Genomic DNA, 16,682 nt, shown 5'->3' on the forward strand with positions numbered 1-16,682 from the left:
CTGCCTGCAGGGGCCAGTGGGGGTGGAGGTGGGGAAGGGCTCAGGACCTCCACAGTACGAGCTCTTAGTGCTTATTTCCCTTGAGTCATTAGCCAAGTGTCTCATACTCCTTCACTGCTGGACTATTTTAAAGAATCATCTGAATTAATGACTTTATTTTTAGAACATGGGTTCAGGATTTTGAAAAATGCCAGTGAATATAAATCTTTTTCAATCATCAGTGCCATTTGCCCTGCTTTTTTCCCAGATGCTCTTTGATGTCCCTAATGGGAGAAAGTGCCTCTGTATCCAGATATAGCACTCAAATGAAGAACAGCTGGAGACTTCTGCTATGTTTAGTGTAGGTCTTCTGAGGCTCTATTATCTATGGATTAAGGACCATCAGAGGTAAGAAAAGTGGACGTTGTTCTCATAAATGTGAATTTACCTTCTAGAGAGAAAACGGTCCTCTCTTAGAAAGTACGTTCCTAAATTCTGGACACTCACAGTGTCCGTGAACAGAAATCGGTGAGGAGTGGATGGAGTACGTACATTTCTTTCACGGATTTGGGTTTGCAAGGCTCCCTCAGCAGTTCTTATTTCCTGGGGTACTTTGCCTCCAGACGGGGTAGGTCAGGATGCCTTTTGCCTCAGTCTTATGTGTCATTGGCAGAAAAGATGTGTCCGTGTGCAAAGCTGTAAGAATACTAGCATGCCTCCTCTTAAAGAGTTTTCATAAAAATGAATCTTCTGTTATTAATAAATTTGTCACATAAAAGCATTATTTTTAATTCAATAGGTTTAAAAATAGCACTTAGGTTTAGAGCAAGATTTTAAAAGTGCAAACAACCAGGAACAACTGATTACATCGATCACTGAGTTTCTCCCACCATGGTGTATCCCAGGAGTCCTTTCAATGTTACCTTTGTTTTACAGCCCAGGAGGTTAGTACTACACAGATACCCATCATTCCCAAAGGCAACGAGTATTTATTTTTATACCATCAGACTTTGATTATTCTGTTCCCTCACCTTGCCCTTAGCCAGTTCTCTGGCTAAACCCCACTCATCTTTTAAAGCCCATCTTAAACACAACCTCCTTTTCTCAGTTTCCCTTCAACAGCAGGCCAGTCAGAAGAAATTATTTCTTATCTATTCTTCAAATAATTGCTTACACATATGTTTTACACACACTTCATTCTGCTTGAATTTTTATTAGTTTATTTATCCTGCTTTCCCTTTCTTTCATCCTCCTCACACTCCCATCACCTCATTTCAACACCTTCTCACACACACATTACAAGTTTCATGAACTTATTGACTGAAAAGAATAGGCATTACCTATAATCTTTATCTTAATCCTGCGTACTCTCAATACATGCCTTTGATTTTATTTTGCCTTCACATATCCAATTCTTCTGCTAGTCTGTTTTCAATGCTTTTTATTGTTCTAAGTAATTTACATAAGATACCTTAGCTTTACTCAACAATGTGTTTTTCTTCTGTGTCTACTATTTTTCCTCTCTCCCTTTCTCTCTCAATAACTGGACCTCTGAATCATATTGCTTTGAAAGGGACTAAAATTATCTCTGTGCTGGAATTTACCTTTTGGATACACTGGTACACATGGTGATATATACTTTATAAAACAGGGATAAAATGCTTTCCTTAAAGATGTAATTGCAATAACCAGGATAAATGTTATTCTGTGCCTCTGACTTTCGTGGATCCCGCAAACACTTGGTAGCCTGTAGTTGCCCATTTCCTGGCCATCCTGGGGAGCGGGTAAACTGCCATGTTGGCTACTGGCACAAAAGATTACAAGGTAGTTTATTAATGATGCAGGGAGCAATACTAACATTAACATATAAATTAATGTTAAATTTTTAACCTTAAAAAAGTGGTGTTCCAAGATAATGAGAAGTTATTTTATGCTTAACTTGGGCTGGAACAGGAGCTAGTTGGCATGGGTGAGAGAATAGCCATATCTTCCTGATTCAGCCTCCTTCCCAGTCTTTTCCTCTGGGCAACAGAAGACTTACCAGGCAATAACTAGCTGCATTGCTGCATGAGTAATTCTGTCTTTGGAACAGATGTTCCATCACAGGAGAACATCATTCAAAGAGCAATTTTAAGTACTTGAATCACACCATAGAATCATAAATTATTAACATGATTCCATGTTGCGATTCTGCAATGTAAAGATGGGAAATGAAAGAAAAACACAGAAACAGAGAGTGATTTAAATGGCGAAATGCCAACATTACCCAAACAAAAAAGGAACATTCCATTATGAGAAAGAGATCATTAATTAAAAAATCAAATATTACTGATTGGCTTTTTTTTCTTTACTTACAGAATCACACTTTCGAAACTTAGTCCCATGAAAGAATTTCTTTCAATTGTGTGGATGTTTATGTTATCTTGAATGTCTCTAAAAGAAAGTATAGACAAATTAGATATTTATGACATACCATTTAGCCTTCCCACATTTAGTTTTCTTGGCATGATGTGGTCTTTAGCTGACGTAATGTTTTAATACAATGATTATTCTGAAAGCTGATGAGCTCAAAGTTTGGAAAACAATGGTTTCTAATTTATCTCCAGTATATCATTTTTCCTTAAAAATGGAATTGCAGACATGCAGTATGTTTTCCCTCTGAAGGTTTCTTAGCTAATCTCACATTGTTAAAAGTCTTTCTAACATATTCCTTTATTATCCTTGCCGATACACTTGGTGTTTGTTTAATACTACAAAGGCCCTTGAACTGACCTTTCACTCTGGGCTAAACATCTCTACTCTCCTGAGTTGGTCTTCATCTTCCTCCTAACCCTATCTCCTTCTTCAAACTGGTTTCCTCCCTTTCTTGGGTCACAGAGTAATTTTATCCTTGTTTATTTTTCTTTATGAATGAAAGAATGGAGAAAGTCTCATTTTTCTGTTTGTATTCCTCACCTTCCCATCAAGTTTCCCTGTCAGGTGTGACCTGACATCTAACTGGAGAACTTCTCTGATCAGAACAATTTGAGAAATTCAAGGAAGATTCTCTGACTTCTCTTTCTCCTTCCCCTTTCTCTCTAGCTCTTTATACATCTTCCCAATCTCTTCTTTCTGGTTCTGTCCAGATTCTTATAGTTTCACCATTGAAAATAAACTTGCTGTTACACATTCTCCTTCTCATCCTCTTTCAAAATACAGATACCTTGGCTAAGGCAAATGCATTATGTCACTGACACTTTAGTTTGAATTAGTTTGTCAGGTATTTTTATGTCTTGGGCAGCATGAGCATTCTGGAAGAAAGAGGAGAGGATGGTAGAAGACAGGTGGGTTGCAGAGGGGCAACTATAATAAAGCACCAAATAGTGAAAAAAGGGGAGATTTCCTGAAGTTGCCACAAGCAGGCTCCACTGACAACACTTTTATTGAGAAGGCTATTGACTTCCTCCAAACAGTGATTAGCTTGCCTGAAGGTAAAACCAAGGATGCTTGCTCCTTGCCTTCCAGATCTGCTCACCTGCTATCCAGAACAACACATTTGAAGGACGGGGACTACACAAAGCATAGAGAGGTTCAGAGGCTGTTGAAAAGGCAGTTACTGAGTAAAAAGTTGGCAACCACTCAATAAAAAACTTACAGTAGAACCTTTTGGAGAGATTGAATCTTGTGAACAGCTGGCAGGTGCTTAATACCTGTATTGGATATTAACCTAGAGAGAGAAACAAAATGGGATTGAAAAAAAAATGAAGCTGGCTATTTTAACAATTGTTAGAGTATGATCTTTCCAAAGTCAAAATATCAATTTTGAGTAATCAGAAAAGCCAACCAGAAAATCCCATAATAGACCTGAATCATGCTTTTGTTTTCTATTTTAAGTCTCTAATCAGGGTCTAGGAAGTGCTGATTCCTTAGAAATAAGAAATTTACACTTCAAGCACAGGGGAGCTAGTATCCTACAATGCACACTTTTGTTTAAAGGAGAAAGTTACCATGATCCTAAAACAAATTGGAACTAGATAGTAGAATTTTCTCCTATTTATGCCCTCTTTCCAACCTCTTCCTTCTGTGTGGAGAACTGCTCCTTCCCCAGGTCAAGTAATTCTGTTGGGAGTCAAGCATGAGATCCCATGCCCTCTGACCCCAGGGTACACATGTGATCTAGCTGAGCCAATCTAACCCTCTCCTAGGAAATGGTTGGAGGTTGGTTAGAGCTGAGTCTTTGGTTGCCATCACCCTTAAGAAATGGTGATAATTCCTGACAGTTGAAGCTTCCAGAACTATCCTGGATCCCTCCAGTCCTGTTTGTGTTGGTCTGATTTCCCGTGGAAGGAGAGCCTGAGATGATTGCTGGTCTGTAGGTAGTATATTTGATAATATGAGTCCAGAGAGTTCATGACAAAGGGAGTGAAACAGGGAAGAGGGAAGCTAATCAAAACAAAGATGAGTTTTCAAGGTGACCACCACTTGTGACTGGTCCTTATACCCAAGGACTTGTCTGAGGAAATTTACTAAATGGATCTCAGAACTGTTGGTCTGGGGTTGTTAGGGGGAAGCATTTATCCATGGACTTCCATTTCCTATTGCTCAAAGTTGTCATGATGTTAACTCTTCCTGATTGCACATTTGTGAGAGCCCAGTGAGTGCCTGCTGGGTCTCTTTTACAGAAGAGGCTGAGAAGCCCCAGGGCAAGAAGTGAGGGTTAGATGAGGCCAGGCCGGGCATTGTCCAGTTGCCCCTGAATTAATTTGTTTGAGATATGGGCGTACCTGACTGCAGCAGCAGTGGTAAAAGATTTTCAAGTGGTACAAGAGAGGTATCTGCCACACCTGTCTTCAGTATTTCCATCACTTCTGTGAGTTAGACTCTTTCTATTACCTCCCCACCTCCATCTCTCTTTTTTGTATTGGCTTTCCTAAATTAGAGTTGGTTTCAGGTTGCTTGCGATGTAAAGAAACCTCTCTGATAAATCCACCATCGTGAAAGAGGTTGAGTCTTTTTCACTTTATAACTCTGGAGTAGATTTGGTGTCTTGTGTTCTGCTTTTATATTCAGTCAGTGAATATTGCCTTTGGGATCTCTCAGGTGTTTTGTTTCCTTTTGGTGCCAAGGAACCACATAGACTCCATCTTGGCCAACTCTTGACTATTTTAATTGCTCTTTTTTATTTAGGGGAAGAGGTTAGTAATACCCTCTTCTTTTTGGCTGGGGGCAGGATTTTGTATTTTTTTAAAACAATTACATACAGAAAAAATTAATACTTTTTGGTGTAAAGGTCTATGGGTTAAGATAAATGCATCTAGTTATATAACTACCACCCTAATCAAGATATAGAACAGTTCTGTCCTTGCCTTAAATTCCCTTGTAGTATATAGTCTGGTAGTTGGCCTATCCCTTTATATTCTATCCCTAGCAACCACTGATCAGTTTTCTGTTCCTATCATTCTGCCTTTCCTAGAATGACATTTACCTGGAATCAAGAGTATGCACCTGTTTGAGACTGGCTTCTTTTGCTTAACATAATGCATTTGACATAATTTCACATTGTGTGTATCATTACTTCATTCTTTTTTATTGCTGATTAGTATTCCATTGTAAGGAAAGACCAAAGTTTGTTTAGCCATTCACCAATTGGAGGACATGTATGTTGTTTCCAGGTTTTGTGATTATAAAAAAGGCTGCTTTAGTCACCGGTGTACAATTTTTTTTTTCTGCATGTGAGCATAGGTTTTTATTTTTCTTGGATAAATATTGAGGAGAAAGATTATTATATCATATAGTAAGTGTATGTTTAACTTTATAAGAAACTACCAAGCTCTTTTTCAAAGAGCCTGTACCGTTTTGCATTCACATCAGCAGTGTATAAGAATTCCAGTTGTTCTGCATCCCTTGATTATTTTTAAAAATATATTTATTGTGGGGCTTGTCAAGAATATTGAAAACATCTCCAGAGGAAAAGAAAAATCACCTCGAGTCTCACCACCCAGTGATAGCTTCTGTTATGCTTTGGAGTTTGAAACAAATACAAAACAAGTAGCTTGCACATTTGCTCCTCATAACCCCTGATATTTTACTCATTCCCAAAAGAAATATTGCCATCACCTTAAACATCCACTAACCTGACACATTTCTATCCCGTATTTGTTATTTAATCATAGTAGCCTTCTGTTATTTTTAGCTGTCTTCCCATGTGTCTATGTTGTCTCCCTTAATGAGACATCAAAGCAGGGTCTATATTTAATATTCTCTGGCAATCCTATACCACTGTGTGCAGGTTTGGAATGTAGTATGTGCTCATAAAATACGGGTGTTAAGTAGTTGATGTTCCTAAAACTTTTCTGGCTCTTCTTGTCAAGAATGTCTCAAAACCCCTTTTTAGTTAACTAACTTGACAGGTTTCACTGCTACCTGGGGTAATTAGGTCCTAAACAAGGGCAGGGAGTCCTGGAGGCCAGCAATCAGGAGAACCTACTTGCCAACTGTGGCAAAACTATACAAAAGCCAATTTCATCTCTCCAGAATGGAAAGGAAGTACACATCAAGGTAGACATTGTATCAGACACCTGGTATGCCCTGCTACAAATACTCTTGGCTCATCATTTACTCCAGCTGTTGCCATGGCAATCAGCTGCATTCACATCTAACGTGTCAGACACTTGTCTCATGTGTACCCAGTGTCTCTCATTTTCTGTCTGGGGCTTCTCTCTTATACCTTCCAGTGGGACATCTATAGGAACATGTTCAACCATTAGGAGGCATTTCCAAGTCTGGAAGTTTGAGGGAGTTAACATCCACTGGGAAACTTCTGAACAGAGGTGAACTCTCTACCATTCCTTGGGGAACAATTCTGAGATATATTTTCCCTGACGTTTTAGAGGAGCTCTAGCATGATTAAACCCCAATTTCCTGGTGTTGATCAGCTTGAAAATGCATCCTTAGCTTTCCCTCTTTCCCTCTTTCCCCTTTCCTATTCAACAATATTTTTCCTTGGCCTTGGACACAAAAATAAATTAATTGTATGCAAGTCCTTGTCAAACATTTCTTGGAGAACCTAGGCTAAGACAGATGACAATTTGCACTGGATTTCATATTTTACATGGACTCGTTGATGGCTGCTGTCCCCTTTTAATCCATTTTTCTCCAGTTATAGCCCCAGCCTTTTTTTCTTCCTTATTCCACAGCCACATTTCTAGGAAGAGTTGTTTTCATATGCCATCATCATTTTCTCATATCCCATTCATCTTCAACCTGCTCCAATCTGTTTTCTCCTACACCTTTCCACTGAAATTTTTTTTATCATGTCAAAACTCCCCCAACCTACTAACCACCAAATCTAACGAATGCTTTTAATTCTTTCTCTCTTTTTTTAGACCTTTGAGGAACATTCAGTCCTCTTTGCCAGTCTCTGTCTTTTATTGGTTCCTGTCATATTGCATTCTTTTGGTTTTCTTCCTCCTTTGTTATTCTTTTTTATTTTTCTTGGTTGACTTCCCCTCCTGTTTCTGTACTCTGGGCCTTTTGCCTTTCTTCTCCATAATCTTTACATGTCTATCCCATGACTTAAGGTACTGTTAACATGCAGACAAGTCCCAGGTTCATATCTGCCTTCTAAGCTCTAATCTTGTATCTCTAATTAAAGCTTATCTGATACATCCTTCTGGATGTCTCATTGGCACCACAGACTGAACTCATCCCCTCCACGACCACCTCCATCAAACTCCTCCTCAGTTTTCCCCCATGAACAGCATCATTGTCTATTAATTGTTTCCTAGAAATGCGGTAGTCATATTTGACTTTTCTTTCATCCTCCAACACCCAATCTATGACAATGTTGTCTTTGACTCCATTTCCAAAGTATTTCTTGGTTCCACTCAGTATCTCCCATCTCTACTGATGCTATTCTAGAACAAACTACCATCATTTTTCCTCTGGATTTCTGCAGTAGTCTTCCAACTGCTCTCCGTGTATTTAATCTTGCCCTCTTCCAATCAATTCTTCATACAGCACACAACGCATTATTCTTTTTTTTTTTTAAATGTAAATCAGATTGTTTTACTCCTCTGCTTTGAATGCTTTTTTTCTTTCCCATAGCCCTCAGAGAAAAATATATGCCCCTTACTGCCTGCTTTTTCAATGTCATCTCATGCCATCCCCTTGATGCACTTCTGCCCAGTGACTTTCACTTGGTTCCTCAGATACACTAAGTTCTTTCCCGCCTCCCAGCATTTGCACATGTTCCATCTGGAAGACTCATTCTCCAGTTCTCACCTGGCCAACTTCTACTCACCTTTCAGGGTTCAATTACAAATGTCCTTTCATTAGAGAGGTACTCCCTGACTATAAATCTAAATTAGGGCCCCTGATTTATCCACAGTGACCATATCCTTCCTAGTACTTTTCCATTTTAGCACTCAACAAAATTCTGAACTACACATCATTTTGTGTTTGTTTATTTTTTAAAGGTCTGTCTCTTCAAACAGATTATGAATGCTACAAAGGCAAGAATCTTGATTTTCCTTAAAGCTCAACATTGGTACAGTGTTTGGCACATGGTATGTGCTTGATGTTTATAAAACTCTTTATGCCAGGCAGTGTGTTATGTGCTCATAAGAGACGAACACATAAGGAGTTGTTCATCACACCTAACTGATTTGACATTATATTGGTAACAATCTGACCATCTCTCTTAGTGAATTGATTAGAAATTTATGCAATGAAGGGGGAAATAATTCATGTTTGCCCAATGAGAATGGTACAAGTGTTTTATTTAATACCAATACCATAAGCTTCCATAATCACCACACTTATGGGATATTTATAGATATCTATGTATGCACATTGAAATCTTTGGTCTTTACAGAAAAGCAAACACACTGCAAAAATGGCTAAAATTATTCTAGTAGAGCTGAGTTTAGGACACTTAAAAAGATCTAGTGACCATCTAGTAGGATGGATTATTGGTGATAACTCTGTAGCTGAGGCTCTTTATAACCCCAAGATAACTCAGGAAATGGAGTTCAGGTGAACACTTAGTTTTCAATTCATTTTTCCCCTTTGATCAATAAATTCATGTCTGATGAAGGCTGGAAATGGGTAATCAGCTAGTTGCTCGATGTCTCAATGAGTTTGCTTTGGTCAAATGATTGTTTGCTGCAAAATTATTTTGATTCACTCAACTGTGATTTATCTTCAAAAGCATGTAAAGGTCTGAGGGTAAAATGTCAGTAAATTTAAGTTCCACAAATGGATATTTTAAAGAAAGGTAACTGGCTCACCGTTCTCTCGTCTCAACACCCAGCCACACTCTCTAAGCTTGTATTAGCACCTTTCATGCCTAACTCTCCCTAGGCTGCAATAATGAAAGTGAGCACTCTCCTGTCAGGATGAACTAAATGGGGTCCCTGCAATTGCTGGGAACCATAATTGCCCTTCCTGCTATGCCCTTTTATCTGAAAGGATAATATACTTGCCTTGCTTTAGGAGGAGACCCTGCACCTCTAAGGTTCATTGTCAGAAATGTCATTAGTGCTTTCATTACTTTTCAGTAGGGCTGGTAGGTTCTTGTTTTTCTTTATTAAGGTAAGAGTTGTGTGTGTTGCACTGGTTTACATGTGTTCCTTCTAATGCAACCTCTATTCCATTCAAGAGAGAAAGCCAAATACAGTGCACTGTCTTCTGGGAGCTTGCAAGTGAATTTAGAGACCAAGACTAGTACAGATGAGACACTCAGAGAATTGCCTAGTGCTAAACTGTACTCTATCAACTGTGAGTGTCATAAGAGTTCAGAGAAGGGGAGAGCAATGTGAGGTGGAGTAGTCAGGGAGCACAGCTTATAGGAAAAGGAGCAAACCATATATCTCAGAGAACTTAGAGCCTTCTGGCCCAAACTAAGAGAAATGAGTGTGTCTAGCTGGACCATAGAAGGGGTGTGGAAGGATGGGAAGCAGAGGCAGATAGAACTGAACATGAGGGAAGAAGCAATATCTCAAGAAGTAAAGCCAATGCGAGAAGTGTGGACTTTACAGGCAATTGGAAGGGGAAAGATGTGAGGTTCAGGGGCTCCCTGAGAAGGTGGCCCATGTTCTCACCAGCCCATTACTTTGTGATTTCATAGTGGTGATCAGGTTAAGAATGGGTGGTAAACATGGAGGTGAATACTTAACCTGTTGGCCTGAGAAAAATAAGGAAGGAAGAAGGACAAGACATTTCTCCTCCCCATCAAACATCCCAATGGGAATATAATTCTGCCTCTGTTGTCTCCCCAAAATCCACCATGTCAGGGAATGATCAGTTCAGAGACTGTGTGAACAAGTTTCCTTTCAGTTTGAACTGAGGCAGGCACAGAGTTCATGCCATGGCTTGAATGGCCCACTGAGATGCTCTAGACAAATTTTATTTAGGGAGGGAATGCTGATAGTTGTGTGTCCCATTTTTGTCCAAGCATATTTGCTAGTAACCAAGGTGCAGGGTTTGAATTGGAACTCCTTTCTCTAGGATACAGAGTGAATTTTTTTGCACCTCAGTCATTTGAGTATCTTTTTTTGCATTTTAAAGTATGTATTTTTTTAGTCTCCTGGATGAAGTTGACTCCTTCCTCCACTCCACTCTGCGAGAAGTTAGGCCAATGATGAATAAGGGGAAGAATGGAATATGTCTAGTTACACATATGAAAAGACTCCTTTATAAGACTCACTGATGTTGAGATTTTCATTAACTACAGATCCCGATTAACTGAGAATTTGCATATCTACATACAGCATTATAAAGGATGTTAACGTGCTTTCTGAATCATTAAATAAAGATTTCACAGGGTATAGAATCTCAGATTCTTGGAGCTAGATGCAAGAGTATGTAAGAAGCTATAGTACAGTGAAAAAGGCCTTAGACATAAACTTTGAGAACCTGGATTTAAGTGGCCTTCCTCTAACTAGCTGGATGACACTGAATGGTTCATGAGCTTTGTCAGAAACTCAGTTTCTCTCTCTGTAAAGTGTTTTTATGTAAGGAATTACATGAGACAATAGTGATAGCATGGTTTCCTGCCTTCACAGTCTCAAGCCTTCCAAACACTGGGATTGTTTAACTCTAATATTCAGTTCAAACTTGCCTCCATCTCCATGGATACCAGACACCTTAGCAATCAGGAAAAATTTAATGAGCCCAAGGGCAGCATTTTGAAGAGTTCATCCCCATTCCCCTGGCTGTAGATTCTGTTTAGACCTAGTATCTTGGTTGAACAATGGAATGCTGGCCCTGTTCTCAGACTTTTGAAGACACATTCAAAAGTACCAGTTCTGGTGCCAGAGAATCTGGGTTCAAATCCTGAAGTACTACTTTTTAGATGTGTGGCCATAAGAAGTTAGTTGAAGTCTCTAGGACTCAGGTCCTTCATTTTTAACCCGGGAAATGATAAGATTCACCTCATTTGAAACAGAGATGATGCTTTATAAAATGCTTAGCACCATGTCTAGGCTCTGTAATTGCTGTGGTCATGTTTCAGCCTTGGTTTCCAGTTATGTGACCCTGTCTGATTTTCCAGTTCTGCTAGGACCTGAGTCATGTCTTGCTTTCCCCCTGTTCTCTTGGGTATTAAAATGCTGCTTCCTTCTCTAGGCCCAGTTGTCTGCTGTGGGACCTTCATGATGCCTGAGTAGACAAGTGTCTTACCTGCTTCTCAGTGCTCCTTGTGCCCTGTTATAACCTCTGGAAGCCACAACTGACATTTCCAGATTTCTCCTGCCCCTTTCTCTAATTTCTTCCTGTTTACTGGTGATAAAAGCTGCCTGGATCACTCTTCTCACTTGTCTGAAACAGTTTAGTCTCTGGATCCTGGCTTTTTCTGGTCTGGAACATCCTATCATCTAGAGGTTTGTTGGTCCCTTCATGGAAAATTATTGCAAAGAGTTGACAAAATTAAAGAACTTATACATTGTTTACAGAAAGACAAGTTTGTTGACTTTTTCTTGGATGGCAAATGCCTGTCAGAAATAACACCACGAAGCAGATACTTTCAAATTAGATACACTTAATTTGACTCATTAATGGAAAGGTGATGTATTAGTAATGGGGGAGGGAATACAAGGGCACTTGAAAGAAATTTATGCTGTGGAGAGAGCATTTGGAAAAAAACTGGTTTGGAAATGATTAATTTATTGCTGAAAATGATATATGCCATAATTTATGAAAACTCATTTTGCATACTTTAAAAACAAGAAAATATAAATTCTAAGTTGTTTAATTCTACACTGGGCTTTGAACACTTTCACTGAAAAACAAAAAATGTAACATCTTTCAGGTAGCTTGTAAGAACATCTGACTGATGTTAGGGAAGAACATTTACTAGCTGAATTTCAAAAAATATATTTGCATAAAAGAAGTACAGGATTGAAACTAAGTATGACAAGTTGGGGAGTGCAGCTCTGGGTTTCTTCCTGACTATTTTTGTGCACTTTAGTTTGACAGCCATTAAAACCTAGTATTGAAATGAGCATTGAATTGCTTTAAGCAGTGTTAAACTAAGGAGTAAAAAGATAATGAAGCACATCCTATGATTCTGCTTCCTCTAAAATATGATTATTAGCAATATATTTAGTGAGAGCAAAGCAGGTTTTTAATGCCACTTAAAATACTATAGAAAAAAAATGTAAGATGTAAAAGCATATTATGTATTCCATCCTTTAAAATATTATTTTGCATATGTTTTGTCAGGTACACAATTAGTACTGCAGCAGCACCTTTATCTATTTTATTAATACATAAATTTATTTTGGCACTTGGATCAAATGGCTTTGCTAATGGAGGAGCCAAGACCATCTTGTCCAATGCATAGGATAGTTTGCTTGGGAAGAGAGAAGCTTACAGTTCTGAAGTGCTGCCAGGCGGAAATGGTAATAGATTTGTGTTGTGCTGCTCAGGAAAGCAGGTATAGGATTAATAATAATAATGGTCAACATTTATTGAACACTTCCCATATACCAGGGACCACACCAAACACTTAACATTGATTATTTTATTTATTCCTCTCCACTATATTGGGAGACAGGCATCATTACCATCCTCATGTGAGAATTGAGGAGGCTCGGGCTGAGAGCCGTGGAGTAATTTTCTTAAAGCCACCTGTAAGGAAAGGCAGAACTGGTGACTGAATCCAGATCTTTCTGATTCTAAAGCTTGTGCTCTTACCAATATCTGACTTACCATAATGACTGATACCAACTCATTATCAGAGTTGCTCAAAAGAGGAATGTATTATACCATGAAGCAGCTGGTTCCCTACCTCTGGAAATGTGCCCTGGTAATTATGTGAAGGATTTCTTTATAAGAGGGGATTAAACTCTGTGACCTCTTAGATGCGTTGCAACTTAGAAACTTTGAGTGTTTCTCTATAATCACTATATCCAGAGGATATTAATATTGTCTACAAATTAAAGGCTACAATGGTCCAATAAGTTTGGAAAATGCTGGGTTAATAAAGTTAAACAGTTTCTTTTTTCCCCTGCATGCTTCTCAGTGCCTTTACTATAATATTAATTATAAATTTCCAAGAGAAGGAAAGAGTATGCAGGCTTTGCCCAAACGTATTTAGTCTTGCGATTTCACTTTTTTTGTAGAGCATCTCCTCACTTTGGTGTTTTATAGTTCAACCTTGGAACCCTTATGGCTCAATTTTCCAGGCTGTTATGATGAATACCATGCAATGGATTGGCTTGAACAACAGGAATTTATTGGCTTGTGGTTCTGAGGCTAGAAGAAGCCCAGCATCTAGATATTGGCAAGGCTTGTTTTCTTCCTAAAGACTGTAGCATTGCGGTGCTAGCTTGCCAGCAATCTTCTGAGTTCCTTGGCTTCCTCATCACATGGCAATGTCCTCTCTTTTCTATTCCCCATTACTGCTGACTTCCTCCTACATCTTGTGACCTTCTCCTCATGAGGCCTCCAGTAATTCAGATTAAGACCCACCTTCATTTGGTTGGACCATACTTTAACCAAAAAAAACCCCAAAAACCCAACATCTTCAAGAGGTCCTATTTACAATGGGTTCACCCGAACAGGAGCACAGACCAAGATTAAGGACAAACCTTTTCTGGGGTACACAATCTAGTCTACCACACTTTAAAAAAGGGTGAAACATTTATGCTGATTTCTTTTATAGTATGCTAATATCCTAATTCTCTGAAAGTGCTGTTACTACTTAGGACCATGGTTGGCAAACTCTCTTAGGCAGAATATTCTGTAATCAGCACCCTCATCCTTCTACCATGATATAAATCATAAAGTTTACAACACTGATGGGAGGGAAGGTTGTGTCAAGTGAACTTTTTGTGCACTTTTAATTTACGACTTCAGGCAGCCAATTAGGATGACCCCCTCTAGATTGCAACCAGGAGAGAGACTAGCATAACTCCCATAGAGTAAATTGTACACAATATCAGTCTTGGAATCAGATTTCTACTTCTAGCTCAATAATTACTCTCTACATAAACTGTGTCAGGGTAAGAAAGAAACTATGTTCACTAAAGGTAAAGTAAACCAAAGGAAACTGACCTGAGAAGAAATCATTGATAAAACTGGTCTGAATGTATAAAAATAAAGTTTGTAGCAAGTTATGGTCCATCTCTCACTAGTGTAATTTATCCTTTCAATTTGGAACCTGGTCTAGGGTACTTTTATGCCTAGGGCAGAATGTCCATGAAACAGAATGTCAAAGTTGGAGTTTTCCCTGAGACACCAAGGTTGATTCTCTATTCTGAAGGAAGTATGTCACTATCAGCAGAGATTACAAAGAGGTTTCTGAAAAACAATTATTAGCCTCTTGCCCAATGTACACATTGGGTGTACAAAGGATATGGAGAATTAAATATGAGGAGAGACCTTTTGAAAAGAATTTTTGAAGATGGCTGTGCATTGGCCTGTCCCATTCCCCTACCAATGAAAATGGTGGGGAGACTTTGAGAAGGCCGCATAGAGAGGTTCATAGCATCCCTTCCTGCTTGGGGCTCACAGTGGACCAGTGTCTGACTTGTGCCTGAGTGAGAAGATGGCAAAAGTGGCCTATGGCAGCAGACCACAGGATGGCTAGTAGAGAGGGACTTGCAATCCTATGTGCCCACTGCATTGGTCAAAATTCTAACCAGATTTCTCTCCCCAAGAAGAAAAGGCTGGAAAATAACTATGCCTTGTATTTGTGTAGCATGCATGGCTGACAAACTTATTTCATATGATCTCATTTGACAGTGAGTTTTTAAGTGGTCATGATATGATTCCATTGACAGATAAGGGAGGCAAGGCTTACAGAGGGTAAGTGACTCACCCAAATTTCTGGGCTTGAACCAGAAAGAATAATAGTATTCATCAGTTACCTTACCCGATGCTAGGTACCACTGTAAAAGATTTACCGTGTATTAAACTCACTTGAGCTTGACCACAACGCCATGAAGTAGGTAACATTATTATCTTTATTTTATAGATAATGAAGCAAGGAAGCTGAAGCTTACATTGCTTATCTACTTAGAAAGAGGAGGAAATATAATCTGAACCCAGGCACTGGGACTCCTAAGCTACTATATAACCTGCCTCTCAGTGAAACGCTTTTCATTATACCATACTGACTACGTAAGGATTTTAAAACCTAAAATCTCTCCAGATTGCCAAATGGCTGTCTTTTGTATGACTAATCAAACTACCAATTCGTAGCAGGTAGTTACTTTTAAATTACATAGGGGAGTTGCAAAACAATATTTTTAATGATTTGCACAGCCTACACCACAACTCATTTCTAAAATTAATTATTCAGAAAGCTACTTCTTAGGTACCCTTTAGCTTAGCCCGGTAGAAGATCACACCTTCCAAATGGCAACCATATGAATACATGGGCCCCTTGGTGTCAATGTTGTACTCAGAACACTGAGCACATTTACATGGGCTTCACCCACATCCTCTGTTGTACCAAGTGTTGTATGCTGGAAGGCAGGATGAATTGGTTCAAGTCAGACATTGCTGGCTTCAATTCTCAGTGCTCTCAATGACATGATCTCTGAGTTTCAGAATCCTCGTTTGTAAATTGGGGGAAATACCTGCCTGACTGTTAAGGAATACTGGAGGTTTAAATGAGTTATATGAACAAAAGAGCTAGTTTGGGGTCTACCATATAGTAGATGCTCAATAAGTATCAGATTTTCTGTCCCTTTTAACCCAAGATCATTTCTTAATCTGGTTTTGTGAGTTAGGGCAATTCAGCCAGTATCTCTGAACTTCAAGTTTCTCTTCTGTAAAATAGTACTATCAGTAAATATCTCACAGGGCATTGGTAAGGCGAAGTGAATTAGTACAAAGTGGAAGTGCTTTCTAAATTGTGATTCTTCTCACTAAGCCCCTATCATCCAACAATGCTCTGTACATTGAGCCGTCCTTGCACTTGGTTACTGCTTAATTTTCAAAGTGCTCCCACATCCCCTGGTATATCTCTTGTCTCATTTTGTCTTGTCCCATCCCTTCCCTTCTCTTCTTTACCACAGTGTTTTGAAGCGGGTAGGGCAGTTCTTTTTCTCTGTATGATAATTGAGACCCAGAGAGATAGTGCTGCCTGCTTACAAGTTCTCACAACCAGGATGAGGCTGGAACCCAGATCTTGTGACTTTACCTTAAAGAGAAGAGCTTTTCCTAGTGGCTGACTAGTGATTGTGTCCACGTGGCTCCTGTGGTTTGGCCAT

At 39.1% G+C, this 16,682-nt stretch overlaps 1 protein-coding gene across 1 annotated transcript in view; it reads right to left on the bottom strand.

Moving 5' to 3' along the window:
• The window catches only part of FSHR (follicle stimulating hormone receptor), a 202,552-nt gene that overhangs the window by 33,975 nt on the left and 151,895 nt on the right, over window positions 1-16,682 (bottom strand). Inside the window, exons 5-6 of the mRNA XM_004458772.3 lie at window positions 3,614-3,685; window positions 2,335-2,412 (exon numbers count right to left, since the gene is read on the bottom strand). Of these exons, the coding sequence (XP_004458829.2) occupies window positions 2,335-2,412; window positions 3,614-3,685 (150 nt within the window). The remainder of the gene's footprint in view (window positions 1-2,334; window positions 2,413-3,613; window positions 3,686-16,682) is intronic.

The sequence above is a fragment of the Dasypus novemcinctus genome, chromosome 17 (assembly GCF_030445035.2).
Source record: "Dasypus novemcinctus isolate mDasNov1 chromosome 17, mDasNov1.1.hap2, whole genome shotgun sequence".
NCBI classification, from domain to species: domain Eukaryota; kingdom Metazoa; phylum Chordata; class Mammalia; order Cingulata; family Dasypodidae; genus Dasypus; species Dasypus novemcinctus.